This window comes from Haliotis rufescens, unplaced genomic scaffold (genome assembly GCF_023055435.1).
Source record: "Haliotis rufescens isolate VD_foot unplaced genomic scaffold, xgHalRufe1.0.p SCAF_12, whole genome shotgun sequence".
Classification (NCBI taxonomy): Eukaryota; Metazoa; Mollusca; class Gastropoda; order Lepetellida; family Haliotidae; genus Haliotis; species Haliotis rufescens.
In genome coordinates, this window is record NW_025963802.1 from 12,543,847 (window position 1) to 12,567,631 (window position 23,785).

The 23,785-nt window shown below is 37.7% G+C and overlaps 1 protein-coding gene across 4 annotated transcripts in view; it reads left to right on the forward strand.

Moving 5' to 3' along the window:
* LOC124143390 (leucine zipper putative tumor suppressor 2 homolog) overlaps positions 1–23,785 on the forward strand; it is a 107,632-nt gene that overhangs the window by 47,282 nt on the left and 36,565 nt on the right. For all 4 annotated transcript variants that reach the window (XM_046512358.2, XM_046512356.2, XM_046512355.2 and 1 more), the window contains exon 2: positions 21,992–22,614. In XM_046512358.2, the coding sequence (XP_046368314.1) occupies positions 22,012–22,614 (603 nt within the window). In that variant the 5' untranslated portion in view covers positions 21,992–22,011. The remainder of the gene's footprint in view (positions 1–21,991; positions 22,615–23,785) is intronic.

Consider the following 23,785-nt stretch of genomic DNA (forward strand, 5'->3'; position numbering starts at 1 on the left):
TTCATCCATTATAGTACATGGTTGTATGAACATGATGAAGATGAAGCTGTCTTGTCAGGCGTGACAATGTCGTCAATGATCACGACTGTACCTGTCCATCAGTCTCCACCCACCAGGTGTGACATCAGCTGTGATCATCTACAACTACGTCGTGAGGGAGGAGATAGTGATCAGCTGTGATGGATGAAGCATGTCGTTGCAATGTACGCACGTACATAACTGGTGGTTCAGGAAGAAGGAGAATAATTAATCGTGATACCATGAAATGTACACATGTACATTTCATCATGTACTGCCATGTGATGCTATGAATTTTTAAATGAAGTGATGAATTTCCTTGTTACTGTGAAGATAAGAAACATGTTTTATTTTTGGAATGTATAGCTAGATGCGTTATGACATAGACATTACGACGCTCGGTATTATCATGATAACCGATATACGTCTATACGTCCTGCAAAACTTTTTTCTCTTTGCCGTTATATTGAGTAAAAAACTCATAATGCTAATAATAATGTTTCATTATTATTTTCTCGTTTAACCTCAAATCTACCCAAAAATTAATTTTGAAATTTTTCCTTAGAAATTGATTGACAAAGCGGCAGAAACGCAGAGGTGATTTTTCTCTCACGTTGGGAACACTGATGTGTCCATGATTTCAAAACAGTGGCAACTGAATTTCCTTAACCTGTTGCTATGGTCGCACATTCTGATTTTCAGATTAATTCCAGAAACTCCAGATACCGTATTCGACCCAATAAGGCGCTTAAAATAAAGACAGAAGGGATGGGCGCTTATTGGGACCAATTCAGAGTCAAATTGGCGTAAATGCATCAGTAAGCCTATCGATATTCTTCTGTTGCTGGGGGGCTAGAGATAAACTGTTACTTACGTTTTACTGGTGAACATCTCCTCATTAACCGACTACAGAAGATTCTTGACCGTATGTAAAAAACAGGTGTGTAAATCTTACTTGGGCATCCGGGAGGAGTGGGGGGCGCTTATTGGGACATGGGCGCTTATTGGGTCGAATACGGTAATATGAGCTTTTGTTGATGTATGACGCACAGTTTACCCTGTTATGTATTTCACTTGATTAATCTGCTGTACACATGCTCATTTGTCTATTTCACTCACATGTGCAATGAACATGAAACTGTTACACCCAGCTATGTGAGGCGTGCACTGTACATGACAGCCACCCATGCAATGTACATCACGGTAGCAAGCAGAGCCAACAGGTAATACACTGCACATGTGTCGGCTGTTTCATGTCGGTTGTCGGTTTCTCACACAGTGGCCCAACCTTAGACTAGCATCTAGTCTCTGAAATGAACATATCGTACAGAAAAAACAGTTGTTCAGTTATCTTAATAAAAATATAATAAAAGGGAGCCCAGTGACTCTTCATTTGCCTGATACTGCAGTAATCTAGACTTGCCAAACATTATAGACTTGCATGGGCTGTAATTGATATATATTTGTATCAGGGTCTGTAAGACAGACTAGCCCAACCTATTCCCTGCTTGTTTAGTCAAGAGCTGTGTGTCAATTTCTTTACCGTGTAGGTGCCTTGTCATCTCATGGTTGTCTATATGCTGACGTTTAGTCTTAAAAAATATTCAATTTTTAAAGCAAGCAACTACATTTAAAATTAAAAGGAGCCCGAATGAGATGGGAGATTCAGAATCAGAGCCTGTGGAAAATCTAGACCTGCTTCATTTAGGGCTATAGATTTACAATATAAGTAAGGGCTGGGCAGAAAGGAAAATAATATGGATTATGGACTGTGTGACAGACATTGTTGTAGTTTAGTTAGTTCTTCCCAAATCAAGCTGACATGCTCTGGGCCCCGTTCCACAAAGCGATTGTAGCACTAAGACGATCGTAACTTAAATACTTTAACATTGACTTACGACTGTCGTAGCGCTACGATTGCTTTGTGGAACGGGACCCTGGTCTAAATATACTGTCCAAAGCAGCATTAAGCCAAACTGACACACTCAACAAAAAATGAGAGGCGACTACCAGGATTGGTTGGTCAGGTTCACTGACATGGTTGATACATGTCATTGATCCCAATTGCATAGATCGGTGCTCACGATATGAATCACTGGATTGTCTTGTCCAGACTCAATTATTTACAGACCGCTGTCTTGTAGCTGGAATATTGCTGAGTGTTGTTAAACAACTAACAAATAAAGAAAAACGCGACAAAAACATTCATTTGAATGTCAGTTTTGTTACACTTCTTACAGGCATTCGTGACCAACTCGTGTGATTCCGGGACAAGCGGAATAGCGACTCGTGCTCCTCTCATGGCCATTTTTGCGACCAGGTACCATCTTAGCGCAAACGGGCATACCTAAAACAATTGTCAACTCGTTGCGTAATGGTTCACGTATATTTCCCCATATATTATATATATTTCAGATGCAATTTAAAGCACATCTGGAGATGCAGAATTATACAGTATGATTGAACACATTTAACTGTGTCTTGGGTATATTTCTATATGCAAGACATATGTAAAATCAAAAATTATTTCTGTTGGATTCTTTGATGAACAACTTGAAATCATACACGCATTCTGATTGGTTTGTTGTATTTTCGCACATAACATTCATCAATAGTGGGACGAGTCTCCTTGCAGGTTACGGAAAGGGGTGAGTGGTGACAAATGTTCTTACAGGATCTGCTTATACACTGTTCATCTTCAGGTTAATAACCTTGATCTCACCCTTGTCTGTTTTCGGTGAGCTGTCAATTCTCGTATAAGCACGTCAAATCAGGCATGTAATCAGACTTCCAAGAATATGCTGATGTTTAGCTGTTCACGCCATTTTCCATCTTCATTGCCAGATGCACTTGCATGTTCCTGTAGATGAGTGCAGTGGTGAAGCTTGAAGATAGGCACAGCAATGTGTGTGCATGTGGTTTTCATCAGCTGTTCAGACAATAGTTTTCTGGCTGATATCATCTTTCATAAGTCATCTGCTTCCATTACTGCTTGTCAAGACAAATCCCCCTACCTGTAATTGAAGACATTTGTCTTTCGGAAAAACATGCAATCATGATCAGACCGTTTAACCCACACACTCCAAATGTCATGTTTGACATTAATTGGTAAAAAGGAAAACTAAACTATCTATGTAAATGCTGTCAGGGAAATAAAGTCTTGTTAGTTTGTTCAGCCCTTGTCATCAATCAAAGGAACCAAGAAATTCCTTCCTTCCTTCCAAATGCATATTCTGTTTCTGAAAGAACTTTTAACATATCTATGTTGATAAGGGTATTTTGTTTGTTTGTTTGTTTGTTTGTTTGTTTGTTGTGTAATGCTGCACTCAGCAGAATTTTAACCATATTCCTATTCAATCTCTTTAAAAGAAATTATTTCAATAAATCAAAGAATATTGCCTTGATCATGTTGATCATTATCATGTCAATATCATTAAAAACATGTATTCAATATCAAAAGATTATTCCTATATTCAAACAACATTTAAAAAAATCATTAATCATTATTGAGACAATAAAAGAAATTATTCCAATCATACAATTGATCAAAATGGTGACAATTGTATAAAAACTTGAAATGATATTAACGTGGCCCCGCCTGTCATCCATCATAGTCCATTGCATGTACATTTCCTCGTAATGGGTAGTTTTGGGGACAGTGACAGGACTCCATGACGTCTCCACACCCTTAATGTGTGACCCCCACGGAGGGCCCCATGTACACATGAAATGTGCCTCTGTCAAGAGTCTTGTCAGGTGAAATTGATAGCATGTAAAATTACAAAGTAGGTACCGTATTCGACGTAATAAGCGCCCAGGGCGCTCTCAAAATGAGAAATATGGGGCTCTTATTAGAATATTATTTTGGTGGAAAAAAACAGAGTTGAAAGATAAATTTCATGGTTATGCTGACAGCCCGAAATGTTTTCGTACGACAGATATATTTTTCCAGAATTTTATTGCCCATAATTAAGGGTGCATATAGCACACGAATTGCGTATTATACGCGAATAAATTAGTCTTGTGTACATTGATCAATCAGAAGAGGTGCTAATTGGGATTGTTCACCAGCCAATATATCAGCAAATGACATCGTGGGCGCTTATTAGAGCGGGGCGCTTATTACGTCGAATACGGTATATTTTCATACAAAATGCCATTCGTGGCGTATATACTTTTGTCTGTGAGACCTGGGTTTACATTCCAAAGTGATGAATGACACTATTTTGGGACCAGTGCAAGGTATTGTGTTGATTATATTACACAGGTGTGACGAAGAATATTACAGGTGAACAACGCAGGTTTTGTTTTTGACAACATCTATAAGGTTTGAATGAACAGGGGGCACGGGTGGCCCAGTCGTCTAAGGCGCCGCGATTCGCTGTGCAGAGTTGCGTCCCTTGGGTACGCCAGAAACCTATGATTGTGGGTTCGAATGTCGGTTCGCCATGATTATGTTTCTAGGTTTGTCAGCACCATACCTGTGCTCTGGGTTTCACCGAAGTGGTAAACGTCTGAGACCTGCATCACTTCGGGCTTTCCTCCCACATTAAGCTGACATGCCGTGATATAACTGGAATACTGTTAAAAGCAGCGTTAAACACAACTCACTCACTCACTCACTCATTTGAATGAACAAAAGTGCAATTATTACGTGGTTTTATTTATTGAATGTGAATGGTTATTATTTCATGCTGTTTTGGTGTTGGTATTTCTTTCATGTATGACGGCAGTTTATTCTGAAGGTGTGAAATTTGAGCTAGCAGTTGATGCAAATCTGTACATAGTTTCATGAAAGGCTCTCTATTGGTCTCTTAGTCAATCAAGGCTATAACTAGTCAAGCGGTTAACATGGTTAACGAAATTGGTAGGATCAGAAGTTACACCGTAAATGACTGAGTGGCATGGTTAGGCTTAGGCAGCACTTTATTGATTTTCGAGTTGACAGGTTTTTGCTAACCAATTAGCTTTGGTCTGTCAAAATAAAAATATATTTGTGTGGATTAATTAAAAAATGTCATGTGGCATGCGGTTTGTTTGGGTCGGCCATTTAGTGAGACAAAATAATTGCTACCGGTAATTGTGTATGAAGTGGAGTATGTTTGGCATGTTTAGGTTTTCTTGAAGTACAGTTTGTACATATTTACTTTTTTAAGGCATTGTTATCTTAAGGGTTTTTCAGTAGCCAGATACCTGATGCATTTAATGAATTACTGTTTACATAATTAAATCCCTGTCGGTATTCCAGGTCAGAATTGGTCCCTGGGCAAATAAGTTGATCGGTGACTTGCTCGATAGCGTGTCCTCATACCCAGATGGCATGGATGGATGCTCATAATATCAATCATTGGATTGTCTGGCCAAGACTCAATTGTTTATAGGCCTCTGTTTTATGGCAGGAATATTTTGCTGAGTGCAGCAGTAAACAACAAACTAACAAATAATACAAAATTAATAGTTGCTTTCATTTAAGATTTTGTAGTTATAATGTAGTCCATCAAAGATAGAGCAGTTGGACAATGATTATAAATTTATAAATTTTAATTTTATATTCTGATCATGACTTTTAGCTCCAGTCAGTAGAATCCATAAATCTGTTAAATAAAAATCATCACCAAATCAATTGTTGTACCTGTATAGAAATTGTATTACTATTAGATACCACAGACAGGTTTTTATATTACCGTATTCGACGTAATAAGCGCCCCGTTCTAATAAGCGCCCACGGCGATATTTGCTGATATACTGGCTAGTGAACAAGCCCAATTTGCATCCCTTCCGATTGATCAATGTACACAAGACTTATTTATTCGGTATAATACGCACACGTGTGTTATATGCACCCTTATTTATGGGCAATTAAAATCTGGAAAAATATATCTGTCGTACATAAACATTTCAGGCTGTCAGCATAAACAACGAAATTTATCTTTCAACTATGTTTTTTTCACCAAAATAATATTCTAATAAGAGCCCCCTATTTCTAATTTTGAAAACACCTCGGGCGCTTATTACGTCGAATACGGTACTAATAATGAGCTATGAGAATATTCGTATAAACTGTATAATAATAATCTGTAAAAGTACAAAAATTAATTCAATTTTTCATATATTGTGTTATTTCTGTACGAAATTGACAACCATGTATGGATATTGCCATCTGACACCCATCAAGCATGTCACATGTTGTCATGTCTTGTACATAGCTCGTCAATATGAACGTTTCGTACTGTGTTCTGTGAGTATGTACCCTAGCCTATCTGATCAATTATTTCCACCAGCTCACAAGTATTGTTCGGAAATGGCACATTTCAGTTCGTATCAACACTTACGAGACAAAAATCAATTTGGTAGACTTGTCCCGTTTGTACCGTCCTACTTTGAAAAAGATGCCTTTCTTTATTTGTGGCTACTGTTTTACATAGACGTACTGGTATTAAGGCAGTGTCCTCATACAGAATTTGAACTTCAGAAGCGTCACTCTGGTATTCTACATGTTATGATTGATTTGAGCTTTTATATATTCTTTTGATTCAGTCAGTACAGGAAACGCCTTTGTAAACCAGGATTATGCTGAATAAGGACTGTAGTACTGGGAAACAGCTATCACTATGGCAACAACTGATAATTTATTTTTCAATTTCATACGGGTGGTTGCTGGTTAGCATACTGGTTAAATCGTGGTTACAAACTGTTGAACCCAACTTTGGTGTCAGCCTGCTTGGGGCTTGGTATTGAGGTAACAAAATATAAACTGGTCAGCTCAGAGTCAGTATACTGTGTCTGAGTGGGGTATTCATGTTAAACTGTGATATGGTGTCTCAGTAAGCTTTCACTATAAAACCAGCATTAGTCCAGATTCGTACAAGCAGCCACGTATGCACGAACACATGCATGCAGTACCCTCGTCACGCTCATCGCTTGGTGACAGATACTTTGGAAAGTCAGCCCCAATGCCATGGAACTCACTCCCTATTGAAATCTGAAGTTTACAAAACTCAGAAACTTTAAGATCTCTTCTGAAAACTCACTTTTTGTAAGTTCTTGCAAAACTGAAGACCCACCTCTTTATTGTGTCTCATATGATATTACATTCCTTAAATTTTTAGACCGCCTCCGGGGTCTAATGGTAGAGCGGGCGCCCGGAGAGCGGAAGGTCCGGGGTTCGATCCCCGGCCGCGTCATACCAAAAGACGTTAAAAGATGGTACTTGTTGTTACCCTGTCTGGCGCTCGGCATTAAGGGGCTAAAACAAGGACTGGTCGGCTCGGAGTCAGTATACTGTGTCTGAGTGGGGTATTCATGTTAAACTGCGGCATGGTATCTCAGTGTGCTAGCACTATAAATCGGCATCAGTCCGGACTAGTGCAAGCAGCCACACACACACACATACACGTCGCTATATAAGTGCAATAATCTTGGACGCGACGTTAAACCCCATTTCACCTCACCTCACCTTAGATTTTTAACCATACTCAGGGCAATTCATTGCTCCAAAGCACTTCTGAGCAGTTATGATCAAGTGGAAATCAGCGATTTATAAATGTATAATTATATCATTATATATTTATATATATCTACTGAATTCTGAAAATCAATCAAGCCAAGGTACTTGGACAGTGGCTTGATTTACAATTATACGGTTCTCATTCTCTGCATATTTACCCATGATTCCTGATGAGCAGCATACATCTTTCTACAGGTCATTGATTCGACAGTGTGCGAGTGAGCCAAGGGATAAATTGCAGGTTTAAATATTTCATTATCAAAACTCATATCTATGATTTTGAATGAAGTAATTTGCAGATATGGGTGACTACATTTCTGTGTGAATAACCTGCTTCACCTCTATTCTGACTTCTTTGGAATCTCAGAATTTAAAAAGAAAATAGCTGGTCTACAGGTGAAAATGACAGATTGGAATGTTTTAGGCCCACATTGTGTCTAGGGTGCTGAATGAGCTCACTTATATGGATGACCAGCTTCACTCTCACAAGGCTTGTTTTCGTCTACACCGGAGAAATGTGCAATTTATTTCAAATGGGTTGGCTAACTGCAGGTTTAGATGTGTAGGTAAGTATATGCTTAAAATACTGATCAGTGTGATTGACTTCATCCTGCTGAGTGGTAAGTTAGTGGAGCGAATTCTCCTGTGGGAAAATACCATATGATGATGGAGTCAGTCACACAGGGTTGTTGCTTTCCACCTTTTCTATTTGTTGAATGCACTTATTTTTCAAATTAGTTGATAATTATGTTTTCATGATGTCATATTTCTTCATTAGCTTTTAAAATCAAATTTTCGATTCCTTTTGTTAAAAGTGAAAATAACACTGAAAAACATTCAAAGTTAATGTCCATAATGTTGTGTACTGTTTTATGTGTGAAACAGAAAATGTTTGATGTTTTGAATTTTTTTGTCAGTTTGTGACTTCAAACACTGTGTTCTTTAACAGACAAAATTTCAAATAAAGTGCAGCCATTTGACATGTTTATTGACTTTGAACTGAGAGAATTGTAAAACTGTGAGTGGGAAGCAACTTCGAGCAATTCCAACCCACATTTCCAAAGCTGACTGCTATGAACATGCACCCAGCAAAATGTTAGATATTTGCAAATGTCAGCAGGTCATCATGTTGATTTCATTGTCAATTTCACCTGCTGTCAATCTGGCTTTAGAGCAAGGGTCATGCTTGGGGCTCGCAAAGGGCATCATGGAGTAGAGAGAAATACACAAGTGTTTACAGTTTGCCATTGTTCTTTTTCTTGATGCATCATATCACAAATACAATAAGGTGCTGACCAAGTATTCTTGCTTCTGTTTATGGTGCTTTTATTTCATTAGTATAACAACCATCCATATGGGACTGAAAAGTAAAACCTGACTTCCTTTATCGACACGTTCATGTGGTCATGACCAGTTGTCTGACCGGTACTATTGTCAACATACTATGAACAACTAAGTACATTTCAAATGACAAATTTGTTTGATACGTATTATTTCTTTAATGAAAATCTATTTTAAGTAAGTATGAGATGAAAAATCAAGACAAGCTTATTATGAATAGTTAGAATTAACATTCTACATAACTTTTAGGATGTTTGAGGCATGACTGCCACAACAATATTCCTATAAGATGTGAATTGCTAATGTAGGATAGATGGGTACAATTTGTGGTGTAATGTTTAGTTTCAAGACAGTGTATTTCTAGTCTGCCATACAGACCCTTAAACAAATAAATCAAATACAGCCCATGCAAGTCTATAATGTTTGGCAAGTCTAGATTACTGCAGTATCTGAAAATGAAGAAAGTCTCGGGGCTCCTTTTTGTTATATTTTATAACTATAATTTAACAACTTTTTTTCTGTAAAATATGTTCATTTCAGAGACTAGATGTTTGTCTAGCTATAGTGTACTTCTGACACTTCACTTTCTGGAGGGCCATGGGTGTCCCAGTCATCTCAAGTGCTGCAATTTGCTGCATACAAGTTGCATGCCTAGGTGCTCCAGGCACTATGATCATGGGTACATTCTGATTCTTGGTTTTTCAGCACCATACCCGTACTTATGTTTTCACCAAAGGGTAGACTAACATCTAGTCTCTGAAATGAACATATCGTACCGAAAAAAAACCAGTTAAATTATCTTTAAAAAAAAATAATAAAAAGGAGCCCAGAGACTCTCTTCATTTTCAGATACTGCAGTAATCTAGACTTGCCAAACATTATAGACTTGCATGGGCTGTATTTGATATACATTTGTATCAGGGTCTATAAGACAGACTAACCAAAGGGGTTAACGTTAAGACCTGCATCACTTTGGGTCCTCCCCACCCACACACATCAATTGACACACTGTGAAAGAACAATTGTACTGTCAAATGCAGTGTTTAACCAAACTCACTTTCTAAATTCGGGGGCAAGGGTAGCCCTGTCATCTAAGGCTCCGCGATTCGCTGTGCAGAGTTGCGTCCTTTAGGCACGCCAGAAACCTATGATTGTGGGTTCGAATCCCGGTTCACGCCGATTATGTTTCTAGCTTTGTCAGCACCATACCCGTGCTCGTGGGTTTCACCGAAGTGGTAAACGTCTGAGACCTGCATCACTTCGGACTTTCTTCCCACATTAAGCTGACACGCCGTGATATGACTGGAATACTGTTAAAAGCAGCGTTAAACACAACTCACTCACTCAATCACTTTCTAAATTCAGTACGACTGTGAATTCAGAAACACTATGCTTGGTAAAGGATGTAGAAATTTTAGAATTTTTTAAATTATTCAGTTAAATGTGTGACAAATGAAACCATTAAAAATGAAATATTTATCCTCAGTAACAAAGTTGGAATTGTATATCTTTCTTACAGCCTAGATTACTTAGCTGCCCATTAAGTTACACATGTGGAAACATATATCTTGAAATGTTTATGCTCCTTGAGCCTAAATGGAGTCGTATATCATTCTAATAGCCTAATTTTTTTTGGCTCTGACCTGAAGTTCCAGCATGGGGTAAAAAGAAATATGTGAAACACATTTAAGGTTTGAACTGCCACTGAAATGATTACCACAGCAGCGAACATAACCAGCTGATTTCATCACTCAGGAAGTCTCGTGTTTCTGTTGCAACTGAACAATTTCCTAAACTACTTTTTTCAAGACATATCCTAGATGAATTATTTCCTTTGTGATGGATAACAGAAAAATGTGTACGCTGGAGTACTAAACTTATTTAGTTGAATACTTTCTGTTTCTAAATATTCTTCTAAAGAAAATGTGGATGTTTACAGCATTATTTAGTGATTGGTTGGTAATTTAATACATTAATTTGGGAAAATGTTAAAAACATCTCATAAAAGGGTGTATTCCTTTTGAATCAAAAGCTTAATCCTGACACTTCGGTGTGAATTGTATTTGGTGAGTTTCTCATAACATGTGGCTTACAGTCTGTGGTTTATGCATATCTTATGGCATTATTAAGCAGCATGTGACATGCATTTGAAGTGACAATAGTGTAGTCAGAACACACAACAAAGACAACATTCTAATTCGACAGGCTGGACGCTTAATGATCTGAATACTAAATATTTAATGTACAGATTCACAATGTGTAATTAACAGAGCTAAATTCCCCACTGGCTATGCTCTTCAGTCACCCTTCACCAGCATGCTGATTGTATTCCACTTGAGCAAATATGCAGAAAAGACTAGGGATTAGAGAGCCACCTTGCAGTACCCCTGTGTCAGAATTGACAAATGCATAATAGGGAAGAGGCCATTAGTAGATGTATACCTACCAACAAAGTCTATTTGTTGTCCAATCTAGTGAGTCACATGTGAAGGAGGGAGGTGGATTATTTTGTGTGGGAGGGGCTGTTGAGAGGACAACGGAAGGCTTAGCAGGGCAGTGTGATGAAGCTCTCGGCTGAACTGACCACTGTTGGAATTTGTTATTATACATAATAAGACTGACCACTGTAAGTTTGACATGAATGGACTTTAATTTACCACATGATTGGTTCTGTGAGAGAAAAATAAATTACTTGTATTTTGAAATACACTATTCAAGCATACTATTTGTAAACCATTGATTAATCACTGGGTACAAGGGTTCATTGCTTGGGTGTTGAAATAGGGTCGAGTTTCATTCATGGTTTCTGTAGGCATATTTTGATTTTGACAGTCATGATGTGAAGACCTTGTCAGAAAACATTATCAAACAGCATGTTGTACTAGCTGTGACCCATGTGAAATAAGTGAAGGCACATACCCAGAGTGAGGTTACGCATTACCTTTAGGAGCTCAGTCGGGTAATTCCACTTTTCCATTACTGTCATGCTTTCTACAGGTGTCAATTTTTGGGTCTAAATATTTACCTCCCTTATTTGTTCTTGTTATTTTTACAGTTCAGGGTTCTGCTATTTTTTTTATATAGTAGCTGTTTGTAAATTAGAATGAAGAATAAAGAAGAAGAAAATATGTTATTATAGTGTCCAGCAGTGTATGCATGTTAAAATAGACAGCATATCACAACAAAATAGTTTACATCACCCTGCCTGGGGCCTTCTGTTTTTAATTATATATTATTTCTTACATACTGAATGTAATAGCAGTTATCTTGGATGGTGAAATATATCCCTGTAATTATTCTTGTGGAAACTGCAGATGGGGTGGTGTGTGTGGAGGGGGTTGGGGGAATGGCAGTGTAATTAATTGCCTGTCAGTTGGACATCAACACCCCTAGTCCAGACCCTACCAACACATGTAAATGATTCATTAGACGGATTATCTGTTGAAGACCAAGGCATGGGGGTCACAGCATGACCAATAATCCTTGTATTTCATGACCATGCTTACATTACCACATCTACCTTATTACAACACACAGCATGACCACAGGGCTTAGTGCATCAGTTTAAGGATACAGCATACATCACTTAAAAGGATTCAGACCAAACACAATCTCCCTTTGTGTGTTGGTTGGGGTTTAATAGGTGATAGTACAAACACCTCCGTGGTCTTCCGTTAATCCGTTGTTGAGCTTTGATTGAATTATTGGTCAGCTGGGCCTGAGTGGTCATTGGACGAGGCAGGCTAATCTCTGTGGTCATTAGACAAGCAGGGCTGGCCTTTGTGGTCATTTGATGAGCTAGGCTTGGTCTTTGTTTGTTTGGGAAGCTGTAAGCTTGTTTACAAGGAGGTAAGTAACTTGGGGTAGAAAAAGCAGTCAGATTCAGGTGTTGTGGGGTGAAATCGACACCAGTGCATACACGCTTGTAGATAGCTGGCAGGCATTTCACAGCTGCCAGTGGTGGAGTTGTACTAGCTGGGACCCATGTGAAATAAGTGAAGGCACATACCCAGAGTGAGGTTACGCATTTCCATTAGGAGCTCAGTCGGGTAAATCCACTTTTCCATTACTGTCATGCTTTCTACAGGTGACAATTTTTGGGTCTAAATATTTATCTCCCTTATTTGTTTTTAATATAGGAATTATTTTTGTTTGTAGAATATGATACTGTTACTGTAAACTATTGATCATTAAGTTGTTCTGGTTGTTATAATGTCAAATTTGAAACACCGAAGTAGCCACTTCATAAAATGGACTTACAGAGGTTAATATGACAATGCGGAAAGATTTCCACATGGAAATCCTGCTTCAGATTTTGCCAGGGTTAGGGCAACCTAACCCTGACTCTAACCCAACATAATACTTCTAAACAGGGACTCTAACCCAACATAATACTTCTAAACAGGGACTCTAACCCAACATAAATAATTATCAATACTTCTAAACAGGGTTATCATTTTCAAGATTTTCAAAGCAGAGGTTACAGGTGGAAGTTTTACCAAGATTTCCACCCTCAACACGGTGCATGTGTAATTACAGGAAGACAATTTTCATTATTTCTTAACTTTTGCTGTTGAAAACTATTTTGTGTTTGATCAAATTGTATGATTTATTTATGTTTGGAGGACAAGCCTACACAAGGACCAGAGTTTCCTTATCACCTGTTGGAATTATACCTGGAAGTAATAAATATATAACATTACATTTGTAAAGTGATAAAAGTCCACTTGAGACATGACTTAAATATGATGTTTGTAATACATTAATTTTAGGGATAACAAGACCAACATTAAAACTGTAGTTTTAAGATTGTAGAAATGTTCTAGAATAATGTTAGAATAAGACAAAGCTTACTTAATCCAGGTTGCAGCACATGTTACGGTATGATAGGGTAGACATGTTTTGTACTTGGTTTTATTAACAAATTACACTCACACACTATTGGGTGTCAAGATATCTCCATCTTGTTCAAAATGTTATCTCTGTTTAAAAGATAGAGGACTGTCTAACCAGCTTGAGACATGGCAAACTGCCGAGGGTACTCTCCCAGGGAGAATCTGAAAAGACTGATTTTTTTTGCCTGGTTATTTGAGAATCAGTTCAGTGAGAGGTTTGAAAAAGGATGTACATTTCACAAGGTGTGCTATGTACATGATGTACAAGGTCGGTGTGGTTTGATTGTTGTACATAGCATTTGGATTTAGTTTAGTATTTTGGAACATGGAACAGCAGGATATTTAGCATTTTTAGTGTGTTGAGTATTACAAAGAAAATGATTTTTGTTATGACATCTGTAAAAATGTTCTGGACTGATGGACATAATTGTATTTTGTTAGTGAAGATTTTACTCTTCTGTTGAAAGTACATTTTCTTGTGTATGCACTTTTTAACAAATATGCAGCACATGTTATGAATCTTATTCATTTTGTTATGGAAATATTTCAAATCAGGATAATTAGTATACATCTCCTTTGGTCAACATATTGTTAATACACTATTTATTCTGATAAGAAAGGAATAATAACTGTAAAAGCAGCTCATCTTCGATTATGCAGGGTATAATATCACAACTGTTGTGATAACAACCTGGAACCCTTCGCTACCACACCTCCGTTTTGAAACATGTTTGAAATACACGCCACTAGAATTAGTCAACCAATCAGATTACAACCATGAGAGTGAGAAATACTGGGCTAAATCAGTGATACGGCTGGAGAGGGTGTACACTTGTATTTCAGTAATCAATATGAAGGTTTTTTGTTGGTTTGTCCATATGAGTGTGAGTAGACCCCGATCCACACTCACTACAGATTTACACAGAAATTGCACCTGTCCGGAGAGCAAAATGTTGGTGGTTCCATCCCCCGGCCGCATCATACCAAAAGAAGTTAAAAGATGGTACTTGTTGTTACCTTGCCTAGCTCTCAGGATTAAGGGAATAAGACAAGGAATGGTTGTCTCGGAGTCAGCATACTGTCGGAGTGGGGTGGTCATGTTAAACTGGTTGTCAGTGGTCCAGCACTATAAAATCAGCATTAGTTTGGACTAGTACATGTGCAGGAGTGAGTGAGTTTGGTTTAATGCCGCTTTTAGCAATATTCCAGCAATATCACGGCGGGGGACACCAGAAATGGGCTTCACACACATGTGCAGGAACACAGGTACGCACACATGTCGCTATATAATGGAACAATCTTGAAGCCATTTCATCTTACCTCACCTTACAGAAACCGACATCAATCATTGCCAGGCAGTAGCAAATACGCTCAATCATCAATCATTTGGTGGTTTATGAAACAGGGGAGACTGTTGTACATCAGCTCCTGTTAATTGCTTCTACTAGTAGCCCAGCTATTTACTACTGGTTACAGAGACACACTGTTTACACAGCCAGTCATTAATGTCTGTGTCTGTTACAAGAAACCATTGATGCTAAATTATGTTACAAGTTCTAACACCAAAATGATTCACTGTCAGACCTGATGTCATTGTTTAATTGAAACATAACAGTTGCTTTCAATCAGCTTCAAACCTTCAAATAAACGTCAGCTTTAGGTAAATATGTTATCACTAGATCTATCGTATATTTTGCCACATCCTGTCAAAAGGCCCAAGGTTGACGTCAACTACTAAAATAGCCGACATGTCAGAGCAGATTGAGGAGGCAGGTGCACATCACACACCTGAAAGATTATCGCCAAAAGCGTTCTAAGCAGTTTGCCATAACTAACTGATACAGTGTAGAAGTAACTAGTCCCAGTTCTACAATTGTTTTTATGAAATTGCCCTGGAACCTTTTGTTCTTTATGATTTATTGTTATGTACAAGGCTTATCCCCCAAAGTGATCCAAGCAGTAATGTTGTATGTGTGTATGTGTATGTGTATGTGTATGTGTATGTGTATGTGCATGTGTACGTAGATGTGTATGTGTATGTGTATGTGTACGTAGATGTGTATGTGTATGTGTATGTGTATGTGTATGTGTACATAGATGTGTATGTGTATGTGTATGTAGATGTGGATGTAGATGTAGATGTTGCGATGTCCTCTGGCTACAAGCATTTTGAGAAGGTTTCGAGATTTTTTTAGTTTTTAAGGTTTTTTTTATGAGAGCCATGTCTCCCTCTGCAGTCTTACTGGTACTGTTGTATGTGTACGTGATGGTGTAGAATTTACATTGTCGTCGTGCTACATTCACTTGAAACTTTCATTGAAACTTTTCAGTTATAATCATGACAATGGTGTAATTATTTATGTATCAGTGATACAGTCGTCATCAACAGTAGACGCCCAAAATGTCCACAGAGCTACAGATAAGCTGCGTATTTGCGTAAAATACTCCCCCAAAGTATTCAAAACCCATTTACTTTCAATTATCTTGCGTACAAAAACGTGTGCGTTAACAGAAAAACTCAAATGTATAAAAGCAGCACGCGTAAATACCAAATGAAGCTTTTTTAGCAAGCTTACAACGTAGCTAATTTCCGAAACACAATTGCGAGCTAATTTACTTTCTGAGTCTAGCCTATATATTTAGAACAGTTAAAACCCAAAAGAGTGATGAATGGATGAGTCAAATAATACTGGTTACCCAATGAAAATTGTTATAACCCAAATAAAATAGAAACCCAAGAGTAAAAACTCAATTGCTCCCAAAGTTATCTGTAGCTCTGCGTTCAACAGTTGTACCACTATTTTTACTTTAAAAAATTGAGAAACTTGCGCTAGAACTTTATAGCTATTTTAGTTTTTAAGAGGTTATTTTGTGTGTGAAAGTCCTGTCTTACGATTCAGTTTTTGCTGCTGTACATGTGCAGGTATAGCAGTTACGTAGCCCTACGATCAGTCTGTTAACCTGACCCAGAATCTTTAACATGTAGATGTTGAGTTGTCAAAGGTTTTCACATTTTTTTAAAAAGTAGTGTGAGTCAGATACCACTACATGTGGTATATCTTTTCAAATAGTCTTTTCAAGAAGTTGATTCACAGGTGTTTCTGTTGAAATATCTTTCATCTAAACAAACTGTTCGTGTTGCTAAATTATTAATGGTTAAATGTTGTTTTGATTTGTTACTTCAACTACAGATTTTTCAAGGTTACAGTGAAACACAAATTGTCTGGGCAATCAGTGTTTGGAAATCTTTGTAATTAAAGGGGCTCTACCTAAGATTAGTTAATCTGGAAATTACATAACCGCTGTTAGTCGCCTTTTACGGCAAGCATGCGTTGCTGAAAACCTATTCTACCCCGGATCTTCACGGGTCAGTATTTTCTTGTATATATTGAGATATACTACTTAAAAGAAGTTAAGGGCCACCCTATTCTTTCATGAAACTAAAGTTGATTTGTCATAGCATTACAGTGTGTAAGGGTATGTTGCGTTATTTGTTTTCATTAGTATATTAAAAAGTGATTGCTTGGTTCAAGCTTGTGGGGTAATTTTAGTGTAATCAGTTTCATCTGCCATGTTGTTAGACTTGCACAAGTCTCTAAGTCAATAATTATTAGATCATTATTTCTAGATTATGTTACTTATAAGAACAAGTTGTGCCTGGAGTCATGTGAGACTGGAGTCCTTATCTAGACTTGCCTATTAGGAAGATAGAATCACTACATATACATGGACTTTTCTTTCAGTACAGCCTTGGAGCAAGGCTACCATGTTGTATATATGTCATGTAGTCCACAGACTGCAGGTGTACATTTCATCAGCTCCAGTTATAGCGTGTCATTTAGCAGCAACGACGTCATTGTCATCACTCCTGTCAACACCTTCGTACAGGGACAGAAGATGCTATAAACATGCATTATTTATACAAGCAGGCATTCGGATCTTCGTATATACATGTCAGCAGTCTGCTGTTGGCAGCGTATTTCACATGGCTGTTTGCCAAAAAATAATTGAGTCATTGTGAGAATTTTGGGTAATTGTTTTCACATGTAATCTTGTTTATTTTATGGATAGTTTCACAAAATGGGTACAAATGTTTCAGAAGATACTTGATGATGCATTTTATTGCTGAAATATTGCCGAGTACGTCATAAAAAAACAAAGAAACATTTTTTAAATTTTGTGTCATTATTCTCATGGGCAGAGCCTTCGGTAATCGCTTTTGACAATAGCATCACAGCAAACGATAAAAACAAGCAATCTGTAATTCAGTATAATGCTAGCATAATAATGGAGAATAACCAGTGAGATATTCACTTTATTTCAAAGATTGATAACCTTTCAAATGTTGTCAGTGTTTTATAACATGTTCTAGAGTTGGGCAATTGAACTAACGTTTCTTCTCACGAGCATACACTTGAAATCAAGCGCCTGTCAATCACACAACTTGTTTGTAGCTCTTTGACTAGTATGTTCAATCAGGATAAGTATATTTAATGTCAAGTTTTTCAAACAGTTCTTAGATTCACCATTATTATATATCTTTGTGCCCTTTCGATTGTTAATTCTGACTTAGGCTCAGCCTTCCTGACAAGAATAGAGATATACAATGCCTGATAATTAAATCTACAAGTTTGTCATGTCAATTTCCCATGTCAATATCGCCAATAAGTCCATCCGGAGTTTGAGATGACACACAATACAGTTTTATTGATCACATGTATGGTTCTAATTACGAGAGTTAAGCCTAGGAGTGGCCATTGTCCTAAAAGTGTCCCTTCACCTGCAGTGACCCTAGCTTGACCACAGCAGCGCCCACCGCTCACAAATCAATTTCCCTACAACTTAAAGACCAGCAGTAAATACCAAATCTACAAACAGGCCAAGAGGGTAAATACAAGACACACATGTATGTCAGTTCAGCCTTGTGAGTTACGTTTCCTATGTTAAGAATCATACCAACTCCGCATCTGCATTCTGAAAATGTTGCCAGATCCGTACACGAATGAAACCGACTATGTGGAAATGGGTAACACCTCAATAACAATGTTAGCCCATGGTCAGTGTGGCTATTGTATTGTTGGACGTGGTCACTTCTAAAGAGGGGCTGTGAGATCTGACGATGAGAGCGTGTTATCTTAGAGGAACAAAACGAGCTGTCTTCATGTGGTTGTTGTCTCCGCGGGTTTGTCAACAAAGCTGATAGAGGTCGAGGACTGTGTTGTATTAGCTGAAAAAGATAAAGTACGGGTTGTACATAAGTGTTGTATTTATGGGCGACCCAGACCGACAGGAGATACCTGACAGACTGGACAAGGTTGACAAAGGGTTGGACAGTATAAGTGACCTCGGGGACATGTCATCTGCCGTGCCGCCTTGTGGGCCGGGTTTTCTTATTACAATTTTGGGCAATTTTAGCTCAATGTATAATATTCGATTTGATGATTATTGACATTATGAATAATTGGTCCATGTTATATATGTGTTTGAATGCTCTCATATATCTATCGGACCCGTGAAGATTCCGAGGTAGAATAGGTCTTCAGCAACCCTTACTTGCCGTAAAAGGCGACTATGCTGTCATAAAAGGTGACCGATGGGATTGGGTGGTCGGGCTCGCTGACTTGGTTGATACATGTCATCAATCCCAATTGCATGGATCGATGCTCATGATGTCAATCACTGGATTGTCTGGTCCAGACTCGATTATTTTACAGACCGCCGTCATATAGCTGTAATATTGCTGAGTGCGGCGTTAAACAACAAACAAACAAACAAATCATATATCTATCGACATGATCAAGGTGGTGTTTACCGGTATTTTGTCAATTTAGAAGATGGTTTATAAGGGGGCAAGATTTTATTGGTATTATAAGTCCCTGTAGGTATTCAAGGACGGAATATGTCTCCAGTACAACATACTTGAGGTCTGATTTAACCCGGAAATCAGTACATTCAGAACTAAATTTTTAAATCAGTAAATAATACACAAGATCAATAAATAATCAATAAATTATTTTGAAACAAACAGTTTCAGCTTTACAATCAAACAATTGAATACAATGAGACAAGTAAGTTTGTTTGTTGTTTAACGCTGCACTCAGCAATATTCCAGCTATATGACGGTGGTCTGTAAATATTTGAGTCTGGACCAGTGTTGACATCATGAGCATCGATCCACGCAATTGGGATCGATGACATGCATCAACCAAGTCAGAGAGCCTGACCACCCGATCCCATTAGTCGCCTTTTACGACAAGCATAGTCACCTTTTACGGCAAGCATGGGTTGCTGAAGACCTATTCTACCCCAGATCTTCACGGGTCTCTCTCTTTGGGACATATTGACAACAACAACAAAATATTATCTAAAAATAATTATTTTCTTTCATTGTGGTGTCATTTTCCTGCCAACAGGCAATCTAGGAGGATTTATCAAGAATAAGGGTGCATCATTACTGTTGAATACTGACAAAAAAAACCTAAACCTTTATTTACACAAAATAATTTTGCTACAATTATTTTTGGGTGGGACATTTCACATAGGAAGTGCTCAGGGTTGAAAGGCAGCTGTCAAAGTCGTTTTTACTTCACTTGGTAATTTTGACATTATGTTTCAATTTATTTTTTTCTTCAAACACAAAGCAGGTTTTCAATGACATTATTCTACAATAATGAGCACAAAGTGGTTACATAGTTGACATTTGAAGCCCCGTAATTCTCAGCTATGCTTCATCGAATTGACAGATCATCTTCACTGTTGCAGTGGATGGGTTTATGAGAATCATGAATTATGAATCAAATTATCATTGAACTGACGTGATGCCCAACCAAGTGGAATAACCTCACTATAAGATCATTTTGATAGGAGGACCTCACAAATTCCGTGGATTTCCGAGGCACAATTATGTGATGAAAGCGACATGACTTTCAATTTTGGTAGCAACCTTTGTAGTCAAATATTTGAAACTATGAGGAAAATGTTAGATTGAAGACTCTTGCAATTTACATATGTGTTGGGTGTGATTGGCAGCAGTGAAATGTACAAGCATTCAGGTATGTGTTTGTTGTTCGTAACAAGTTTCAGATCTTCACAGGTACGTCGGTTTCAAAGTTTGGGGCTCGCGTTTTGATTTAAATTAAAATTGAAAAAGAACAACCATTTATCACATTTTCCATGCCTGCTAAACATTTTCATCTTATCGTTGAGGTATCTGAATTGGTTGCGCATTAGATTAAATCCTTCAGTTGAGTGTTGATGTGAGGTATTTCACGCTGATCATCGTAGATTTCTGCCATGTTACATGACACCTGCTACACACATGTGTACATTGCACTCAGCGACATGTCGATTTCAAAGTACACTATTTTATGGTGTTTAAATGTGGATAATACGGGGTTGGTTGCTATCAGGAACAATGATTATGCCCTTGAACGTGCAATCAACTGAAGTTGTAAATAAATGTATCTTATTCACAGGTGTGTGATTTATATTGAGCGAGCTATATATGACTGGGAGCCGTTGCATTTACGCATTGTTTGGAATATGCACTGTTGTTATGGCGATACAAGATCAGATTCCCATGTACACATTAATGTACATGATGTAGGTAGTCTATTGATTGTAATGCACTGATTTGATACACTGTGTTGCATTGTGTCTCTGGGTTGACAGGACATGGATGTAGTGGGTGATCTGGTGTGTGTCTCGATACAGCTGTAGTTGATGATGTGGTTTTGATTGAGTTAATGAACTTAACATGAAATCAGCATGAAATTACAACTTCTGGGATGCTGGGAGGATATTAATGAGTTTTAAATGTCAATGTTAATGCTCGTCTTGTTTATAACAGACCACTCATTTGGTAAAGAATCCATGATTTGATATTGTTGTTAAAAAACTTTAAATAGCGTCTCAGTCATTCAATTTATGACTGCTATCTATAATACTTGGTTATCCTTCAAGCCTGTATTCTCCTGTTCTTTTCTGAGCTGGGATATACTTTCTATTTGAAACTGATATCTAGGTGTTGAACAAAATGAAACCGTTTTAAATTATTTTTAGTTTACAGCATTGGTTGATTTTATACATAAATGTGCTTTCTTCCTTCTCCTTAGAAGAAAGCTGTCAGGTCAAACCTTTTTGTCTGATTTCAACTCTCAATGTATATAATTTCTTAGAATCAGTGTAATCAAATCTTACACAATAGTTAATTTTTGTCCTTATCTTTCAGCCATGCAGTAAAACATAAAGATGGCTGCCCACAGTCATTCAGGGTCAGAACTTTGTCTCCATGATGATGACCTCTCAAGCCACCCAAGTCAGGATGACGTATACAGTCCCCTTTCCAACTATTCCACATATTCGCACGAGGTCAAGTACATCTTTGAACCAATACCAGACGACAGTGGAGAGTCCGATTACACCATCATCCCACCCAGGAACAAGTCGGCATCGCAGCAACAACTCATGACGCAGTCCATGTCGCATCTGTCACAGCATTCGACACCAAGGACGTTATCATCGCAGCAGCGCACGTCATCGTCGTCACAGCTGTATCGTAGGACGTATAGCACGTCTTCTTGCCATTCTGATCATTCCAATAAAGAAAACAGTGCCCCCTTGGACGTCAGCCATTCCGTGTACCCATACCCTTACCCCCATGAAGATGTTCGTAGAAAAACTTGGTCCCCCCTAGCACTCAAGTACAGCATTGCTAGCGGTATGCAATCCATGCGTAGTTGCCATAGCAACACAAATTTGGAAGTTGATATGCAGTTGGACAATATTTACGAAGACTGCGACCGAGGACCACCAAAACTTGCACCATTGAGTGGAGTGTTTCATTCACCACTGGTGAGTAATGTCCCTTTGTTTTTATGCATTTAGAGTAGTCTCCCTTCAGGATGGGAATTTATTTTGTTGCTAAGTGGGGAAAATGGGAATAATTATTTTATCTTACAACAAAGTTTTATTTTTGCACATTGATTTTCAGGAATAATGACAGATTTTCATTAGCAGAAGCTAGGGGTGTCACAATAAATCAAAATATCGATATATTGCTATTGGTAAGCACTTAAAGTCAATAAATCGATTGTTAAATCAGTTTCCAATCAATAGTGTTGATTTCAATTAGGAATATCAATAGTTTCGATTTTACATGCAATGATGTTCAAATTTGTTTTTCTTTTGTTCATGAGTGGTAGTAATTTACTCATGGTAATGTTGAAGTTTCTTTTTCTTAGATTATTAGGGTAAAGAAGAAAAAAAATCAGTCATATCTCAAACTTTACTTTTTATTTGTTGTTATGGTTATCAAATTCAGTGCCAAGGTTTAATTCAACTCTAAAATCCATCTAAAATGATACACTGAAAACTATTGATATTTATCGCAATGGTTGCTTGCAATATCAATAGTTATCGCAGTAGTTGCTTTTGATATCAATAGTTATTGCAATAGTGATTTCCAGACCAATAGTCAACCCTACCAGAACCATATAGTTCTAATATTGTTCCATTTATTTAGCAAAGGCATGACATGGATACAAACCTGGTAATAATAGCTTCAAGTTATTTTATACGGAATTAAAAATTCACATGTCATTTCGGAAAATCTGCAAGCAGAATTGATAACATCACATTATCTTTCATGTAGTTCTTGTTATAGAAACGATCCTTATTATAAAAGATCCTCATAAAACTTCAATTTCCTCAGGCATATGATATGATTTTATGGAAAAATACATGAAAAAATGATTTTTGGTCTATTTGTGGGTTAAATAATGGTAGACTTGAAAGAAGACTGAAGTACCAGAGTATGAATATGATTTAAACATTGATAATAGGGTTAGAACGAAGTCACAGGTGGCCTATTGGTGCAGTAGGTCAGGAACTAGCCCTCTATGCTAGTCACACTTGGCTAGTGTTGTATACAGAATCGTTTATTTGCTTGACTTGTCCCCATCTCTTTGTCAATTGGCATTCATATCCAAGAGCAGTGTCCATTAGTACCAGGATTAGGTGTTTG